This window comes from Rhinolophus sinicus, linkage group LG04, assembly GCF_036562045.2.
Source record: "Rhinolophus sinicus isolate RSC01 linkage group LG04, ASM3656204v1, whole genome shotgun sequence".
Classification (NCBI taxonomy): Eukaryota; Metazoa; Chordata; class Mammalia; order Chiroptera; family Rhinolophidae; genus Rhinolophus; species Rhinolophus sinicus.
Window position 1 is genome coordinate 169,102,451 of NC_133754.1, and position 20,593 is coordinate 169,123,043.

Consider the following 20,593-nt stretch of genomic DNA (forward strand, 5'->3'; position numbering starts at 1 on the left):
ATAATCACACAAAAAGATAATTACCCTTACCAGGAATCAGAGAAAGTTAAATACAAAATGCAGTAAGATCCAATTCATTTCTCCATCAGGTTGGCAAACATTAACAAGTCTGGAAATATCCAGAGTTGGTGAGGAGTAAAATTTAGTACAACTGCTTTGAAAAACAGGTTAGCGAAAAGCACTAAAGTTGGACATGTTTATATGCACGATGGAAAGATTCTAACCCTAGAAAACCTCAGCCGTGTGCCACAGGAGACATGTATCACAATTTTCACTGCCACTCTTTTATAATACCAAAATATTAGAAGCAGCATAAATATTCATCAATTGGAGAATGAATAAATTGCAATATAACCAGGAAGGCATACTATAAAGCAATTAAAATAAACGAAGTAAAGTTTTACTTATGCTGATGACTATAGCAATTTGCACAAACATACACACAGTTACTCGTATGCAGTGTTTACAAGTGTAAACATTATGTAGCAATGTTAAAAACTTGCAGAAACACGATATATATTATTTATAGTTTTCCCACATATGTGTATATCCACAAATGCATGTGGGGTGATGATAAATATCCATGTATGGTCTGAGCTAAGAGGGAGGTTAATAAAATTGTGAAGTACAAGGGGCTCCAACTTTATAATTGTTCATTTGTTTTATTTATTAAAGCCCGAAAGATTTTGATGCAATTGCATCAAAATGTTAAAATTTTACAAAACTACGTAATAAACATACTACTATTTTATAGTACTCTCTACACATTTCTGTATGCTTGACATATTTTTTTTTAAATGCCCAATTTAATCTGAATCACCGCAAATGAGTTCTGTTACCAATAAAAGAGGAAGGGGACGACCAGTGGATACAAACTAACATATGTGGTGATGCTTCACTTAAAATTTCCATTTCATTTCTTGAGAGACAACAAAAGTTATGGGAGATAATATTACAGATTTACAGTGTCTGAAAGCTTAGGCCTTAGAATAAGTGAGACCTGGGTTCAAATTCCACTCATGTAGTTTACTGAGTATGACTTCAATAAACCAAATACCATCCCTAAAATGTAGCCTCTTGAACTCACAGATTGAAACAATGTAATTAAATAAGTCATCCTATAAAGAAAATGAAAAATTGTTTTCCATTAGCCCATTGTTTCCATAGGTGAATAGCAGAATATGTTTCTCTATTATCTTGATCCAATTCATTTCTTTTTACAATGATGTGTGTGGGAAGTTGGTCTTTGGGCTCTCTATTTCTTCCAATGAGTTATCCATCTCGATGCAAATGTCACATTGCTATATTTATGATGACTTTATAATAAATTATGATATCTGCAAGAGCAGTTTTTCCCATCAGTTCTTCAAGATTTTTGACCTTTTGCATTTTGATATAAATGTTATCAGCTTGCAAAATTTCCATTTTTTGAGGGGGGGTAACTTTCATTGTAATTGTAATCAATCTATAGATGCATTTGCAGAGAACAGACATAAAATCGATAATCTCATAATCCATCGACACGATATCTATTTAAGTCTACTTTAATGCTTATTAATAACATTTTATAAGTAATCTCAAAAAGTTCTTATACTTATTTTATTATTTGAGTTATTCTAAAGTACTTGATACTTTTCATGCACTTGTATATAGCATCTTTGGGTAATTTTCTCATCTTACAGTTGTTATTGAAATATAATTGACATATAACATTGTATTAGTTTTAGGTGCTCAATTTTTTTTTAAGATTTTATTGGGAAGGGAAACAGGACTTTATTGGGGAACAGTGTGTACTTCCAGGCCTTTTTTCCAAGTCAAGTTGTTGTCCTTTCAATCTCAGTTGTGGAGGGCGCAGCTCAGCTCCAGGTCCAGTTGCCAGTTGCTAGTTGCAGGGGGCACAGCCCACCATCCATTGTGGGAGTCGAACTGGCAACCTTGTGGTTGAGAGGACGCGCCCCAACCAACTGAGCCATCTGGGAGCTCAGTGGCAGCTCAGCTCAAGGTGCCGTGTTCAATTTTAGTTGCAGGGGGCGCTGCCCACCATCCCTTGCGGGAGTCGAGGAATTGAACTGGCAACCTTGTGGTTGAGAGCCATGCTCCAACCAACTGAGCCATCCGGGAGGCAGCTCAGCTCAAGGTGCCCTGTTCAACCTTAGTTGCAGGGGACGGAGCCCACCATCCCTTGCGGGACTCGAGGAATTGAACTGGCAACCTTGTGGTTGAGAGCCCACTGGCCCATGTGGGAATTGAACTGGCAGCCTTCGGAGTTAGGAGCACGGAGCTCTAACCGCCTGAGCCACCGGGCCGGCCCTAGGTGCTCAATTTTTTAAAGACTAGGATTGTATACCCATTTACGTTTTTGTGTATGCTACTATCTATACTTACTGTACTCTTTCATTCTTACAAATAGCTTGTGTATGCTTTCTTTTTCAGTAATTAGCTTACAGGAAAGCAAAAAACATGTACAACCAAAAAAGAGGTAGCATTTACTATTTTAAATATTTAAAACAATTTATTTTTAATAATTTTAAGGGGGAAAAAATCATGCAAAAAAAAATTGTCGTAAGAATAAATGCACATTCCTGATACAGCACTTGAGTTAAACATCATGGTGTAACTAAGACTATAATCCTCACAGGTTCCCTCTCATTTGCCATGTTGTCCTAGTAGCTCTAGGAGTTGAATTCCCACCTGCAGGTTCGGTGTTGCCCTTCTTTTCCAAGCTAATCTTTAGCAGGACAGTGGGACGATCAGCAGCTGAGTCTCCCTATGAACACGTCTCACAGACGAGGACCTAAGCCTGACTGTGACTGCTGAGTCCTGAGTTCCCACTGGTCATCCGCACACAACACAGCTTGTCAGAGGTAAGCCCCGAGCATAGGCCCTAGGGCTGGGATTCTTCCTGGGTCCTCCCCTCCATTGTTTTGGCCAGGTTACTTCAGTAACTTCATCAACCACAATTAAGTTAATGCCAAACAGAGTTCTAGATATGCAAAGCCCTAGAGTTGGACCTGCGAACATCCAAATGAATGTCTCTTCCTTCCAGGCCTGAACTAAGGCTCCAAACCTCCCTAAACTGGCAGGTGGAGATTCACTGAAGTGCAAATATTTTGAAATCAGGCAGCTACCTAATTCGCCAACAACCATACCCTAATCCTTCTGCCTTCGGGACTGGAGTTCTTGCTCCCAAAAGTTGTCTGAATCTTTGAAAGTTGTTTTATTGCCAACCTAGCCTTTCATGAACGCATCTCCTCCATGGCCCTTTCCTAAGCATGCGTCTGATGCTAAAGAGCAGGTATCAACCACCACCATGTCTCTCCCAGCCTGAGCCTGCCTAGGAGAGTCACTTATGGAACGGGATAAGTTTAACTGAAGGGCAGTTCCTTGAGTGATGCTATGCAATTACCAAATGGCAGTATGATCACAAAGCAAATGAAGGTTGATTTTTTTAAAATGACAGTCTTATTGCAGCAAGGTACAGTTCTCAAAAGACATAAATCCCCTAGACCCTGTGATTACGATCTCTTCAGCTGGTACAAACAGCAGGGTGTTGTCCCACCTTAGTGTTTATTCATGGAAAAGCTGCAACAGACGTTCAAAGAAAAATAGCTGGAGAAGCTAGGAGTGGGGAAAGGAAAACAGGCAAATAGCACCAGAATAGGCCGTAAGAGGGAGAAAGCCACATCTCTTTGAGGAATAAACAGGTAGCTCCATTAATCACTAAAGACTAAACCAATTAGGAAGGATGAATTAGAATGAAACAGAAACGTGAAAGGTCTCACTTGTGGTTTACGCGAGGTATCAGGGTACAATTTTGTCTTATGAATAGACAACTCAAAATGTGCCCTCAGATTCCAAAATATGATATCCTCTCAAACTTTATCTGAATTTATAAACACAGAAGACGGCATAGATGAATTTAAATTGCAATATGAGAACACATTTAACTTCTAATGGAAACATGGTTCAAGATGGAGTAAGTCAGAAATCTCAATGTTTATCTCCATATGCATTTATTCCTGGCAATACACTGGGGCTTTCTGTAGAGTGTTTATCTAACTTGCTTTCCTTTGATGGATCTTCTGGCATACTACATAAGCACATCATATATAGACCATATGTAGAGGTAACCACTCTTTCCCTGTAAAGAACTCCCAGAATAATTACAGGGGAAAAGGAAGGAACAACATATGTGAGGCATTTATTAAGGGACTGCTGATACTATAGAAAAGCACTTAAAAGATTTTTGCATTTAAACTTGTGAGCACAGTATTATTTGACTTTAGAGATTAAAAAAATAAAGCTGAAAGAGATACCTATATTAAAAGATCCCTCAGCTAAGGGACTTGACCCTAGATTTGAACCAAAACTCACCTGGACCTAAGCTCATGCATTCTCTTGTCTCGATTTCATATTAGAAGAAGCCAGACTATACTATGTCCTCATTGTGTGGCTGGATACATACTTCATATTGCAATTAATTGTTCACACTCTAGGCTAAAAGAAAGCACTATCAAGACATCCATGATCCCTTACTTTAGAGACTGATAATTTAACAATTGCAACCATTCCCTTACTTTAGAAGCTCCAATGTATGTCTTTGCTTTATTCTTCAGTGGTGAAATATTCTGGTTAATATTTCAATCTATTTCCTCACTTAGAGAATAAAGGGCGGAAACTAAACCTTAAAAAGTTTTGAATAGTTTTAAGCAGAGGAGTAAATTGATCTAATTAATGTTTTTAAAATATAACACTTAACATACCAACTCCATTTTTTAGAAAAACAATTGGGGAAATCTGAATATGAGTGAGCACAGAATCATATAAGAGAGGTTTTAATTTTGTTAAGTGTAATAATGGTACTGTAATGGTTAAGTACGTGAATTATTTTTTAGAGATGCACATTGATATATAAAGGTTGAGATCAGATGACATAATGTCGAGGATTTGTTTTAAAATATTTCATCTCCCCAAATGGGAGAAAACAAATTTAGTATGGCACAATGTTAATAATTGTTGACTCTAGATGATGGCTATATTCTGACTCATTATATTATTCGTTTTATTTAGCGAATATTTGAAAACTGCCATAATACAAATCTTTAAAAAAAAAAAAAAAGTCTTTCAATCAAAAAACACACAACCCATTTAATATGCAATTCAATTCTTTTACTCCACAAGTATCCACTTTCTAATATCAAAAATAAAACCTCTAAAACATAGATTTTGGAAATATGATGGATTTTGTTAGGATAACCTATAGGTAATGATGTTCAAAAACACCTGTCTGCCAACAGACAATAAGTAGAGCCCTTCTTATGGTATCTCAGAACACTGAATAAGAGCTAGAGGAACAAAGCGATTGTTTAAGATAATGAAAATCTACCTAAATTCATGTCTGTAATGAAAGCTACAGGAAATCTTGTAGGAACTTGGAGAAATCAACTATATTTTGTTTCTTTGGATTAAAACCAAGACAGCCACTTAGCAAACGACAGACAGAACGAAACACCTTGTAAAATACTGATGGAAAAGAATACGTCCTTACTGGATCACAGGTGTGAGATCTGACTACCTTTGAAGTTTTCAAACAACTATTCTGGTCTCTAATACCAGTCCTGGATCAGCCAATCCACTCATTCACGTATTGAACTACTGACCCTTCCATTCAAAAGGAAAATAAAACTTTTAATACATACCCCACCCATAGTAACTAGATGAACCCACAATTAAAGTAATGCTAAATAGAGTTCTAGAAACAGAAAATAGTCATTAAGAGGGGCAAGGTTTTTGCTTTCCTATCCCACCTCCATCCCCCACCAGGTGCACAGGGTTGAACACATTAACTGACTGATGAGCACGGTCCTGTCTGCAGCTTCCTTTGGGTCAGGAAGTTCCCTATCAGCATCTGGACTAGCAGAACTACAAATCAGCTACAAATACGGAGTCTTCCTGCTGCTGCTTGCTAGTCCAGTTTTGCCTCAGTTTTCATCCTGCTTGGTAAACACAAGGTGCTCTCTCAGCATGAGAAAACAAAAATCCATCTTACAGTCTAGGCAGGAGTAAAGCAGGGAATACAAACTTGTCCCACTTCAAAGCACAAAGCATATCTTTCACTAACTAAACAGCAATCCCAGCAGGAGTGACAATGAAAGCTTTCTTCCCTACTATTGTTTGAAACAATCACAGGCTATTTGTTTGTATTAATTAGTTTATATCTAGTATTAGGCAGCCTTGATTAGAAAAACACTCTTTGTTACCAAATGAATTGAGTAACAAACAAAACCAAAAGCTTTAAAAAAAAAAAAATGTTGTTTTTGCCTAGAAAAGGATTTCTGCCTTAGAAAAGGATTGTCAGGCCTTTCACACTTGAATGTGGGCTTATCTCTACACCAGTCCCTGAATTCACTCTAAAAGAATGCACGTTGAGGTGCCAGACAATACCAGGCTAAGCTGATGGAGTGCACTGCTTATTATGCCTTGCCTAAGGAGAGGCTGCATTTAAAGTACTTTTACCTTTTCTGAACCTGGGAAAACTTGAATAGAAGAGAGACACATCATACAGGTTGGGGGCAAGGACAGGTCAGTCTTGGACTAAAAGTTGACTGCACAAATTTCATGTGAAGACTTGACATAAAATCAGGAGGCCCATCACCAACCAGAGGATCCTGGGAACGGAGGGACTCCAGAAGAGTCAGCTCCCTCTCCCTGTGATCTAATACCCCAGTTTATAGCTGACTCCTTCCAAGTGAGCTTGAGTTCCCCCAACTATCAGAGGCTACTACTGTTCCCAACATGTGGTAAGAATAATGGGGCTCACTGCCCTGGTTGAGATTGTTTAATGAACTTGTTCAACCAAATTGTCAAGAGGCAGGGTGTGAGCCCATGTCTAAGACTTAAAAGCTACACGGGTTTCTTCAAGATGGTTGTTAAATTCCTGAAGGTGGCTTGCAAGCCTCTGCAAAATCTACTCCAGCCTTGTAACCTAACCCATCTGCCTCCTCTACAACCAGAGGTATGCTGATAAATATTCAACAATAGGCTCTTAGGAGTGAGGGACTGAGCTTGCCAATTTCCATGATGTAAATACTCCACCCTGGCTGATTTCAAGCTCCAAGCACGAAGTCAATGGGCTCACTAAATTCCTGAAAATTTAACTACCGGTATCAGATCTGGAGGGCCAGCAGCGCTGGCTCTACCACAACACCTGTCACAACTTCACGCCCCACTAGACTGCAACTCGCCTGAATGGTCATCCAAATGCTGTGCTCTCACCTGGGGACATTTGACATTCAAACGTGCTACTTACTCTTCCTGATCAGAATAACTCATATTCAGAAGCTCCCAGCCTGGTGGTCTTCCTTCAAGAAGTCTTTCCTGATCCTCCAAGGTTTTCCTGGGTGTTCCATTCTACTCCTAAAGCATCCATATTTCCTGTATCACAGCATCTGTGACACAGCATTGAAAATTTTTGTCTCCTTCTCTGTATATTTCCCCACTACATTTCTAAACTCTGGTAGGGCAAAAGCCTTGTTTAGCTAATTCATTCTTGTATCCTCAGGCCCGCCACAGTGCTTGCTGAACAATAACACCTACTTAGATGTATTGAGCAATATTGCCAGACACTGTTCTAAGTTTTACACGTATTATCTAATTTCATCCTTTAAAAAACCCTACGAAGTTGGCTTTTTTATTATTATGCTCATTTTGCAGACAAGGAAATAGAGGCACTGAGAGAACATTTCTCCCCCATTCCCCACTCCAATGTGCTCAGCTAGAAAATGCTGGAGCCAGGATTTAAACCCAGGCAGTATGATTGGAGAGCCTTGTGCATCCTTCTAGATCACAGTTTCTTGTCTTCTCCCCACCCCACCCCCGCCCCACCCACTGGTGACTCTCAAGGAGAATGTTTTAATTAAATTTAACTTCTACCCTAATGAGAGAAATTAAATACTAAAGAATAAGATTTCTTCATGTAGGGTGATGAAGCTTTGGAGGGATTTTCCATCTCCCAAGATCCCTTTGACAATGTATGTTCTAGACCTTTCACTATGCATTTATGTTAGCATACCATATGTTTAGCCCTTAGAACATATGGTCTTGCTTTACAGTTTTAATGATATCTTCCAATAAGTATTATTCTGCATCTTGCTTTCCTTTCCCTCCATCAGATCTTGGGGAGATATAGCTGTGTTGAGATATATATTTATCATTTTTTAATTGCTTCAGGTATTTAAATCCCATCAACATGCCTGAATGTATTAAGTCCTTCTACTATTGTATATTCAGAAAGTTTTGTGTTTCTTGGCTTTCGACTAAGGCTTCAATAAATATCTTTATGCACGTCTCCTTGGGCTCATGTGTGAGAGTTTTTCTAATGTAGATACCAAGATGAGAGCAGGGTATGTGCAAAGGCATATAATTTTAGTAGGTACTGTCAAATTACCCTGCAGAGTGACTGTACCAATTTATTTCCCCACAGAACATTTACAAGAGTACACATTTCCCCAAGTGTTTATATTAAATATGACCTCTTTCTACCTTGGGTGGTGTTAAGCATTTTAATTAAATGAGTCATTTAAAAATATTTATATTACTCACCCGCTGATAGTCATTTGTGTAAGATGGAAGGTGTGCAGATAAGATGCTGCTGTTGGAAATGCTGATGAATGATGGCAGCAAGACTGGGATGTGAAATGCCTTGTCCAGAAAACCTGCTCTTGTGCCTAACGTCACAGAAGGCTAAGAATAGTCACTGCAGGAGAACAGCTGCAGGGACTTTGACATAGAGACCTCAGGCAACAGGCACTAAGTCCTTTTACCCATAAACCAAGTCTCTCAGGCACCAAAAACACTACTGAGGGGAATGGAAACCAAATACCCAAAGTAAGTGAAGTACTGCAAAGACAATGGCCCATTTACCAGAAAGAGAAACACACAGCATGGCAGTGACACTAAACAACCCGAAAAAGAATACTAAAAGCTTTAAAATGTTCAAGAACAGCAAGGACTTTATCCCTATGATCAAATGCTAAGGTCTTTTAGAAAGGAAAGGAAGCATTTATAGTAAGTAAAGGAAAATGCCCCTTTTCTCCCTCTTCTTCTTCCTTTCCCTACCTCACACACATACATACAGCCCCTACTTGAAATACATACACAATTGAGTAGCTTGCAAAATAATACAGAAAAATAAAAGTGTGGAACAACATTTTGTGTCATCCAGATTCATATTTCAGTCAATGTGGCTCTTTCTCGAAGGTGTATTTTTTTCCTTTAACCTTGGCCTAAAAATGATCGTCACGAATGAGATGGGAGGTCACACTTTAGAAGGATGTGAAGAGAAGATGAAGGAAGAGCAAATGGGAAACTACCCTTGGCCGGCACTTACTATACGCTCTGCATATATTCTGTCATTTAATCCACACAATCATCCTGTGAAGTATGATGACAGAAGAAATTGAAGTGGAGCGAGGTTAGCACACTTTGGCTCCTGAATCAACAATCGGGATGTGAATTCAGGCCTAATGACTCCAAAGTCTCTTTCCTCCTTGGGCCACGCTGCCTGCTGAAACTGAGAGAGTCCAGGTAATAGTTGAATAGATCAGATTGTAAATTAATCTGAACAAAGACAGTGTTCCTGCTGTATTCAGAAAGTTTTGTATTTGTTGGCCTTCAACTAAGGCTTCAATAAATATCTTTAGGCACGTCTCTGGGCTGAAGAGAAAAAGTAACTCACATTACAGTTGCTCAGAAGTTTCTAGAATTGCATTTTCTTTTCAAAGTGACTAGACTAGGTCAAGGCATAAAAATAAGTATAATTATTATACAAGGAGGACAATGAGCCAGCATTCAGAAAACGTGTTGGAAGATTAGATCTGTTCTGATATATTTCCTTAAACCCTAAAAACAGCCAAAAGAGGAAAGGCAGTTAGATTTACTTCTGACTGTCTTGATTTGGAATTGGATGCCTATAGCAATAACCAAACAGCCTAAGGGGCCACTGAAAACGAAGGTCCCTGTGAACAGAAGCCCGCTCACTAAAATCACTTGCTCATTGTTCCGGCTGCTTCTTGAACTAAATAACACTGCGCGCACCAAAGCACTATTATCCAACTTCCCACCAAATGATAATTAGAAGGATACACATGATGCCCAAAGTCAAACACACGTTCTGAAACTCAACTTAAATATTTAACAAAACTATGATTAGCTCAAACCTAGGCCAGTTTGAATCACTTACCTGGGGCTGAGAGATTACAGGGGTGGAAGTTGAAGCAGTGGCCATGGCAGCTCTGTAGTTGTGGGCAGTGACCAGGCCCCAGCACTACAGCGCCAGACACAGGAGTCAGACTTTCGTGGCTGCTGATCAGATCTCAGTCATGCTAGGAGGAAGTGTGTACCTGGAAAAAGATAGGAAATCCCACATTTAGCCTAGGAGCAGTATCACATGGGAGTGAAGTGCCATTGGCCAGAGGAAGCAAAAAGCCCTTACACCAAATGCCAACTACTAGCTCAATGAAAAGATGCAGCATCTAACATCTCCACACTAGGGTTTCTGTACCATTCATCCAAATCTGATGTTAAGCTGATGTATTTTCATTTGACTCCAACTGTATGCTAGCTTGATGTTTGGAGAGGTAGTAGTATCAAGTTGTGGAGATGGTCAGAATGGCCAAGGGGAGAATCCACTCTGTCATTAAACAGTAAAGAAATTGAATGACCCACAATTGACAGCTGAGAGTTTATATATTACTACAAAGGGCAAAGAGAATAACACCATCAAGTGTCTTGGAGATCACTCTGTTCAACCCTGCCCAATGGCAGATGAAAACACTGAGGTTGGAGAAGAGAAGTGTCTAGAGTCACACATTTCATTAATGGCAGAACCAGCACTAGAATAACCACCAACTCCCAGAACAATATTAAACATAAGGAAGTGAACGTGGTCTGTGTCTACAATTCCTCAGGGAACTTAGTTACCACTTTCAAGATTAACAAAAGGCAAGACACCCAAAAGTTACATGAGTCAGTCACAGGAATGAGGCAGGTACTCAGACAGGTGGTGGGGGCTTTATAAGTCAGACTTCCACATGTGGAGGAAGAGCATGTTTCTAAAATCCTTTGACATACTCGAAGAGGGGATGCTAGATAAGCACAAAGTATAAATAAATCTTCCATTATTAATATGTTTATTAAGAAAACTAAAAAAAAAAAAAAAAAAGCTAAATTTCCTACAGTAAAGCATGGCTCAAATTCTGTCAAAAGATTGATGTGACTGTTTTCATGTTGTAGTTTGGCCCAGTAGGGAAAATCTTTTCATTTTAAGAATTTAAGAAAATGCTTCCATTTTAAGAAAATTTTCCATGTTTAGATTGTTTTCATACCACCTAACAATATCTTTTTATTCAAAACCTATTTACTGAGCATCTATAATGAACTAAGGGCATGAGGAATAAAACTCACTCAGACCCTCCCTTCAGGAAGCTTTTATCTGTAAATAAAAGCATGTAAAAGCAAGCAGGAAGCTTTTATCTGTAAGGTAAAAGCATGGTGGTAAGGTTTCACCAGCATGTAAGGTGATATCTAAACACTTTTAAACTATTAGAAAGCGATACTTTTAATAGTGAAAGTATTGAACCAGGATCACAAGATCCAGGTAAGTCTTGAGCAGTAGTAACAGTGCAGCTGGACACTTCATCCAAGTCCTTTGACCCCAAATCCTCTGGTAAGACTCTATATTAGCTGGATGGTGATGATGAGCGAGTGACATAAACTCAGGAGAACTGTTTCCTAAGAAATCATCCAGGTTTGGCAGCAACGTCTATCAACTTGAACTTTTGATTTTTATCCTGTCTTTGTGTATTATCTTTCATACTATAGTTTCAATCGCTTTATGTTTTAATTGTTTAGAACTGTGGCACCTTCCTATTTGCTTCCGTCTGCTACTGACAAATAAGAAGTAAAGCTGTCAAACTGTTTCGGTGTAACATTACACACAAAATTCCATAGGTGCCCTGAGACAACATTGATGTTCTCCTTAGTGGGGGGAAGACCTGTTATTTACCACACAGTGAATTTAAATGAACAGCCCAGGAGAACAGTATATGTATATTGGAGTGCCTTCTCTTTCATGCTAGAGTGCGGCGCCTACTCAGAGAAAATTACAGGACCCCATGATGTCTGTCCTGTTTTGCACTGAACTTTATTCCTGGCATCATTGTGTGCTCACCCTTACTTCTTTATTTTGCCTTTTTCCTTCTCATGTATTTATAATTCACAGTACCTTCTTCTATCATATGTAGGGTGAACAGATAAATCTGTAAATAGTATGATAACCAGAAAACAAAACAAGCAGGCAAGTGAGATTCCATCCTTAAAGACTCATACTGTGTGCTCAGATCCAATTATCATTTCTGCCACACGAATTATGCATTATGACCTTATCATTAAGCAATATAACCTTAATATATTGTCAATATTCAGAGTACAAGGAGTTGCCCAAAAGGTAAAGCCCAGGCACCTAGCCTGGAGGAAGGAAAGAGACATAGAAATCAATGTGACAAATCTACCACATGGCATCACTATTGACAACAAAAGGGGGAAACATGAGAGACTGAGATTTAATGAAAGCCTACCAGACATTGAGCCCTTGAGCAGTCATTTCACACACAATTTAGGCAGATATTGTTAAGTCATTTCACAGATGAGAAACCCAACGCTTTGAAAGGTTGTGCAACATACCCAAAGTCACAACAGCCAGGAAATGATGGAACTGAGATCTGAACCAGGACCCATGCTCTTCCCGCAGACTAACGCTCTAAATGAACAAAAATTAAGAAGCGGCAGAAAGTGCTTGGGGTCTTTTTAAACCAAAATTTCAGACAGTCCTGAAGAAAACAGGGTGAAAGTCAAATGTCCTGCAGAATAACTATTTTCCCCAAACCCTGACACAGACAGGCCTGTGCTGCTGTCATCCATATAAAATTTTAATGACGTGTCCCTAGATTTGACTTATGTTACACTCCTTGAGATGCATAATAGATAATACAGATTGTTAGTTTGATATCTTCACGAAAAAAGTATGGCAGAAAATTAACTGCTTTTGCCTGAAGCACTTAAGACATATCTAGTTTTGAGGCTTTCACTGAACATTATAATGTAAGAATATTATAAGAGCTCTTTATAAAATGGTGTATGCTACCTCAAAGGGTATAAATCAGCTCTCTCATGGGAATGATATCTTAAATTATGTTTATGAAACCTATTTATTTCCCAACTTATTTACAAAACTGGGCAAATCATGGGGGAACTAGATACAATGACAAAAAAGACAATATCCTAAGTAATACTGCTGCTCAGTCTCTAGCTAAGGAAGCTGGTTTACTTTGACACACTAGTCCCCTGCTTTCCCAGAGCCCCAGACTGTCAACTACAGAGTTGTACAGATTTTTTAAAGAAATACGTCTCTCTTGAACTCTTCCAAATATCTGGATACTTGTCCTGCAGTTCTTCCCATCTGTCATCAACCCAACACTCCGTTTCCTTTGCCTGCGCTCCAAGACTGTGCTCCAGCTACAGGAAACCACAGAGCCGTGTGGGTTGGCCCCACTAACCCCAGCTACCCTTGGGTCATTACCGTTTCCCCTTCTCTTTTTCTCTAGCTGTTTCCATTTTCCTTTCTAGGCATCTCTTCTATGCTATCTCATTCTTTGCAAAACCACAAAACTACCTCGAATGCCCCTCACTTGCAAAAGATGAGCTTTGTCACTTATTTGTTTACATGCCTATTCATTCATTCCCCTATTGTCACTGGATATGAATTATATCAATATCCCTCCCTACAACTCAAAACATATATAAAAATACAACTTACAAATAAGAAAACTACATAGGCTCATTCTTCTGTACCAGATTACTAGAGAAATAACCAATTAAGAATTGGAAATAACCTGAATCAGCCCTAGAAGCCACAGACGGATCCCAACTATTGCTTAAACTTCTAGAAATACACACTAGGAAAAAATCAAAATGGGAGGTTGACAGAAGGTAAGGCATGCCATCATCTTCACGTGAAGCTGCAACTGCATGGACAGGAAATCAGCAAATGAGACCCCAATATACACATAATGATACTCCTAGTTCAGCGGGATGACGGTTGGAGGGAACTAAGGCAGAGAGAGTTGGAGTATATTTAAAATACACTCGCTCTTTAAAAGGGGCTCCTGGCTCCAAATGAGAAAGTAATCTCTGGCTGCATTTATTTCTAATTTGCATGTGGCCATGATGACTGCCCCAGAAAACATGTGGGGAATAAAACACTACCAGCTGGCTTCTGATATGAGCAGCCATGCCAAGTGACAATAACCTTCCTAATTACTGAGTGCCACACCAAATACCTAAAAGAAAGTCTGGTTCTGAGGCAAACTTCATTTGTATTACTTCTGCAGCTGATGCTGGCTCCTTCCCTAGGCCTCACAGGAAGATGAATTTCTAATTTGCAAATTAATCTACTATAAATCTAACCTTTTTTCTTCATCTGGCCTTCAGTCAAACAGTGACTCATTTCAGTCTCCTGAAAAAATACAAGGCAATACCTGATACTGAATATGCATAGACTTTCCTCTCTAAGGACAAGAAACAGAGAAAAATCCAAATCTCCCAGGCAAATGAAAATTTCAAGGGAAGAGATGGCTCCAGAATCACAGCAAATGTGTCCTGATCTCATATATTTTTTAAGTTTTCTTTTATGTAGGTGTACTACATATGTAGGTGTACTACATAAAAGAAAACTTAAAAAATATGAGATCAGAACTAAGTCTGCATTAGCCCAAAAAAGAAAAAGAAAAAGACCTGAGTTATGAACTCAAATGAAGGCAGTTGGTAAAACAGAAAACAGAATTAAAAATAAAGCAGAAAATGGTATTAACGAAGAAGATAAACCAGAGATTGAGGGAGTAGGGAATAGAACTACACGGATAAAGACTTTAAAGCTTCCATCCTGAAAACAGAACAGATGAACAAAAAGTACTAAAGAAGGAAAGAAGAAGCCATCAGTGCTGAAACCAGGAAAGGATAAATTTATCTCCCAAATTTTAGAAAAGTGCTGCACATATATAGAACCACTTAATTCAAATATGAAAAAATTTCATACTTGAAATTTGTGTAGCCTGCTGCAGAGAGCTCTATAGTCTGGCAGAAACCAAGTAGAAAAATTCTGAACACTTTCTAATCCCTTTACCTTCTCCCCTATCCCCCAACCCTCCCTCCCATCTAGCAACCATCAGTTTTTTTCTCTGTATCTCTGTGTCTATTTGTTTTGTTTGCTCATTTATTCTGTTCTGTAGATTCCATTTAACCCTAAACCTGGAAGAATAAAATGACAAGATATAGGAAGGCCAGAGCTATAGCTTAGCTTTCTTAGTACCTATTCTTTCTACCAGAGCTAAATAGCATCTGAAGCCAGCCTTATATCATCTAAGGCCAGAGACTGGAAGAGTCTTCTCTCCGGAATCTGAACAGATGAAAAGACTTAAAAATAGTAACATCAGGAAGAAGGCACTGCCCCAATGAAACAAAAACAAAATCCTTAAACGTTGATCATTTGAAATTCAATAGAAGAATTGGAATGTGAAGTTCCAAATGTAAAAATCGAAATGTACAGCCAAAAAACAAAGTGAGAAAGCTAGAGGACTAGTCTAGGAGATCTAATAATCAAATAAAAGCAAATCCAGAATGAAAGAACAAGGGAAATGAAAGGAGGAGAAATGAAATAACTAACTTAAAACATTTTCTAAAACGGAAAAGTTTGTTGACTGTAAGGGCCCACTAAGTGCCTACTGACCCACCTCAATGATTTTAATATGTCCACATTAAGCATACCATCATGAGTTTTTCCGTGTTTTTTTTTTTACACTAGATATATAAAAAAAAAAATCCTATATGCTATCAGAAAGTGTGTGTGGAAGAGCTCATAAACAAAGGATTAAGAATCAGTCTTTGGACTTCTCAACAGTAGCCTGCTAGAAGACAATTGCGCAATGAGAAAGTAATTTACGACCTAGAATTCTATTGGAGGATGTTCTTCAGCAAAACAGGGAGGAAACTAAGAAAAAGGAAGGCATGTGATACAGGAATAGGACTTCAATACAAGAGAAAAACAAAGGGAATTCCTGGCATAATTGTGAAAGGAGATCCATGGATGACAAGTTAGAAGACTCACAAAGCAGCTTTGACAGAATCATTGTCCTCTGGATATATTAAGAGCAGATTTCTAGAACTGACAGAGAGTTTGGGATTGAATGAATAACAAGAGCATAGAAAACTAAGCAAACATAAAAAGAATGAAGAATTTAAAGGGGAACAAAAATTTGCAGATGAGGGAAAAGATTCATAGAATTTCATAGAATTCTAGATGGCTCAACTATGAACACCATTAACAAGATCATGTACTACCATTAACACTAAATAATGGCCTAACCAAAATTATGAACGATCTATATCAGGACAAAGAGGTATAAGATGGCAGTATGTGTATGGCACACCTACCACATGGAAGGTCTATAAATATTTAAAACTGATATATCAAAAAGTGCAGATAAGAGGCGGCTGGATGGCTCAGTTGGTTAGAGCGCGAGCTCTGCACAACAGGGTTGCTGGTTTGATTCACACATGGGCCAGTGAGCTGCGCCCTCCACAATTAGATTGAGGACAACGAGCTGCCACTGAGCTTCCAGAGGGGCAGCCAGATAGCTCAGTTGGCTAGAGCACGAACTCTCAACAACAAGGTTGCTGGTTCAATTCCTGCATGGGATGGCAGGTTGCGTGCCCTGCAACTAAGATTGAAAACAGCGACTGGACTTGGAGCTGAGCTGTACCCTCCACAACTAGATTGAAGGACAATTGACTTGGAGCTGATGGGCCCTGGAGAAACACACTGTTCCCCAATAATCCCCAATAAAATTAAGAAGAAAAAAAAAAGTGCAGATAAAAATCTTAGAAATGTAATGCAAATACCAAATAAGCAGCTGAAACAACAGAAAATTGTAGCTATGGTGAAGATAAAATGGTACGGAGAAGCAGAGACGCCTTTTTCTTAGCAAGGCGCACAACAGCTCTTTGACACCTTAAACTACAAACATGTATAACTTTGATAAATAAAAGCAAAATAGGAAAATTTTTAAAAATGTCACTGCTGAAACGAAAAACTTAAAGCTACAACAGGCAGAACTGCCACTGCAGGAAACCAAACTGATACCACGGAAGAACCGCTTGATAAAAAGCATACGTGCTTGTAACAGAAGTGACTAAATTAATTAGAAATTATGGCTGTAGAGCACAGAAAATAGGGATTCAATATAGGAATAATTCATATGCCTGAGAAGAATAAACAGAAGTTATTTAACAATAAAAGTAAGCTTTTCTTAAAACATGTTAAATTTGTAGGTTTAAAGAGCTCACTGCAGCACAGGCAATGAAAAATAGATTAAACATACTAAATCAAAATTTAAAACATCTGTGTATCAAAGGACACTATCAAGAGTGAAAAGGCAACCCATGGGAGAAACTATTTGCAAATCATATATCTGAAAAGGAGTTAATATCCACAATATATAAAAAATTCCCACAACTCAACAATAAAAATCAAACAACCCAATTAAAAAATGGACAAAAGGCTTGAATAGACATTTCTCCAAAGATATACAAATGGCCCAAAAGCACATGACAAGATAGTCAACACCACTACGCATTAGGGAAATGCAAATCAAAACCACAGTGAGATAACACCACCTCACACCCATTAGAATGGCTATCAAAAATAATTAATTAATTAAAAAATAAAAATCAGAAAATAAGTGTTCGCAAGGACATGGAGAAATTGGAACATTTATGTACTGCTGGTGGGGATATAAAATGATTCAGCTACCACAGAAAATAGGATGGTGCTTCCTCAAATAATTAAAAATCAAATTATCATATCATCCAGCAACTTCTGGGTATATATATACCCCAAAGTATTGAAAGTAGAGTCTCAAAGAGATATTTGCATACCCATATTCATAACAGCATTTTACTCACAACAGCCAAAAGGTAGAAGCAACCCAAGTGTCCACAGACACATGAATGGATAAATAAGACGTGAAATATACATACAGTATTATTCCATACTAAAAGGAAGGAAATTCTGACACTTGCTACAACATGGATGAACCACAAGGACATTATGCTTCGTAAAATAAGCAAATCACGAAAAGACAAATGTTGTGATTCCATTTATATGAAGTACCTAGAACAGTCAAATTCATAGAGACAGAAAGTAGAATGTTGGTTTCCAGGGGCTGGGCGGTGGTGAGAACAGGGAGTTGTTTTTTAATGGGTGTAAGTTTCAGTTTTACATGATGAAAAGAACTCTAGAAATCTGTTTCCCAGTGATGTGAATATACTTAACACTGCTGAACTTGAAGATGGTTAAGATAGTTAATTTTATGTTATCTAGGTATATGATACTACAATTTTTTTAAAAAAAGAGCTCATCGCATTCCAGGAAAACTACGAAGAACGTGATCTACAATTGGGTTTGTTAAGTTACAAAACTTCAAGAGTTCAAAGAATTCCCCCAAAAAAATCAAGCAGGGAAATCAAATTATGAAGGGGAGAAGTTGAGCTACACACGGCCATCATGCCGGCCACAATGGATAAGACAAAGGAGCAACTTCCAAGATTTTGTCAGAACTAAGGAATGACTCAATAATTATACATCTGGCCAAACTGTCTTTTACTTGCAATAGCACGAACAAGGTACTTTTAAATATAATCAGGATATATTTTATCCTGAAAATCCACCTGATGACAGAAGGCAACTAATCATGTGACGAATCAAAATAATGTGCTCAGGAGAGCCTCTGCATGAGCAGTCCGCCAATCCAATACCTGTGATAACACTGGTGACCCAAAAACGCAGTTATTATAACTATTAAAAGAAACACTATATAATTGAAATACATATATATAATTGTAAGGAGCTAAGATTCAAAACTCTAAGAAATCATAAGAAAAAGGAGAAAATTCTTCACTTTTTGCAAAAGGAGTCAACCAATACTGTTTTATTTCTGAAGTTGATAAAATGAGAATTTCAGGCTTAAAAAAAGAAGAAGAAAAAAGAAAGGGAAAGGGGAGAAAAGTCTGACAGAGGAACAGCCATGCTACATTTTTTTACCGAGCTTCCTATCCTCACCACTGCTTCCCATAAAACCGGTGAGGCCAACAGTCTAGCTGGGATAGAGAAAGCTCTGATCACTTTCAGAGTCCATTCGCTTCACGTGGAGAGTTAGAACAAAGAAATTAGAAAAGCACTTGAGATATCAAATATTACATTGGTGCAAAAGTAATTGCAGTTTTTGCAATTATCTTTAACCTTCTAAACCACAATTCCTTTTGTACCAACCTAATAATTTCCTCACGTTTTGTTTTTAAATACCATCTCTACCTGTGGCAGCAGAAACTTTCCTCTTCTTCAAAGATTCAGGCCCCAGATCTTGCTTCAGTATACTCACAGAAGACAACCTATTCCATGTTGTTAAATCTTTCCTTTTCCACACATAGGGTCAGTTTTTCCATTTGCTTTTCCAGCTTTTCAATCAGTCCTTTTAGTCTACATTTGTCCTAAAAGTTTATCCTTTCCATATGGCACTCAACTGATACATTCAAAGGAAGGAATACAGCTAGCCCATCCTGCTAACGCTAGCTATACACAGACAGAGAAACACAATTGCACTATTTTACGTGTGTTTCATCAGTTCAGAGTCCAGTATTCTACAGATTGAAGAAACTGGCCAAAAATTATTTAAATAAGGTCACTGTCCCGATTTCAAAGACTGTACTGACAGGCATAGAGTTTTCACTTTTGAACAGTCATACTGATGGGAGAGATGCTATTCTGAAACTTGTCAAAATAACTAGGAATTGTAAAACACAATTTGTAGCAAAATCTCAGAACAGTTGTCACTACTAGGGCAAAGAATGTATTGGCCATTTTCTTCACAGTCTCTAGTTTTAGCTACTTTGTGTTGTATTGCTTAGAAAATAAGAAAAATCTGTCGTTTAGGAATCGTGGATCAGGAATGAGCTGGAATTATAGATTTCTGACTTAGAGAAAAATGAACTCTAATGAATGTGCTCAATCACGAATGGAGAGAACAAGAAAAGAAGGGATGGGAATTAAGGAAGGGAAGTCAAAACAAGGATTGAAAAAAATCCTCTTGAAAGGTAGGACAATTAGAAAAATTATCCTTTGGGTAAGAGACAGACTTACTGCTGCCCTTTTTTTTCTATTGCCCAGGACCCACAATGTCTAAACTCTTGATCATCTTGGTATCTGCAGCCACGACCCTTGGCCATTTGCATAGGGACCCAGAGCAGTGCAAAGACGAGAGGAAATTACGAGTTCCATCTAAGGGAGAAAGTACCTGAAGCATAGGGTAGGTACATTTTTATTGACGAGTGCTTGGGGAGGGAGCCTCTGAGTCAAGCTGAGCATTTGCAGTCCATAGGTTTCAGGACAAGGAAAATTACAACCTCTATAACCAAGCCTCAGGCC

At 38.4% G+C, this 20,593-nt stretch overlaps 1 protein-coding gene across 9 annotated transcripts in view; it reads right to left on the bottom strand.

Annotated features, from left to right (window-relative positions):
- The window catches only part of LPAR1 (lysophosphatidic acid receptor 1), a 197,085-nt gene that overhangs the window by 61,735 nt on the left and 114,757 nt on the right, over positions 1 to 20,593 (bottom strand). For all 9 annotated transcript variants that reach the window (XM_074330820.1, XM_019749562.2, XM_019749567.2 and 6 more), the window contains one exon: positions 10,241 to 10,400. In XM_074330820.1, coding sequence (XP_074186921.1) covers positions 10,241 to 10,285 — 45 coding nt within the window. In that variant the 5' untranslated portion in view covers positions 10,286 to 10,400. The remainder of the gene's footprint in view (positions 1 to 10,240; positions 10,401 to 20,593) is intronic.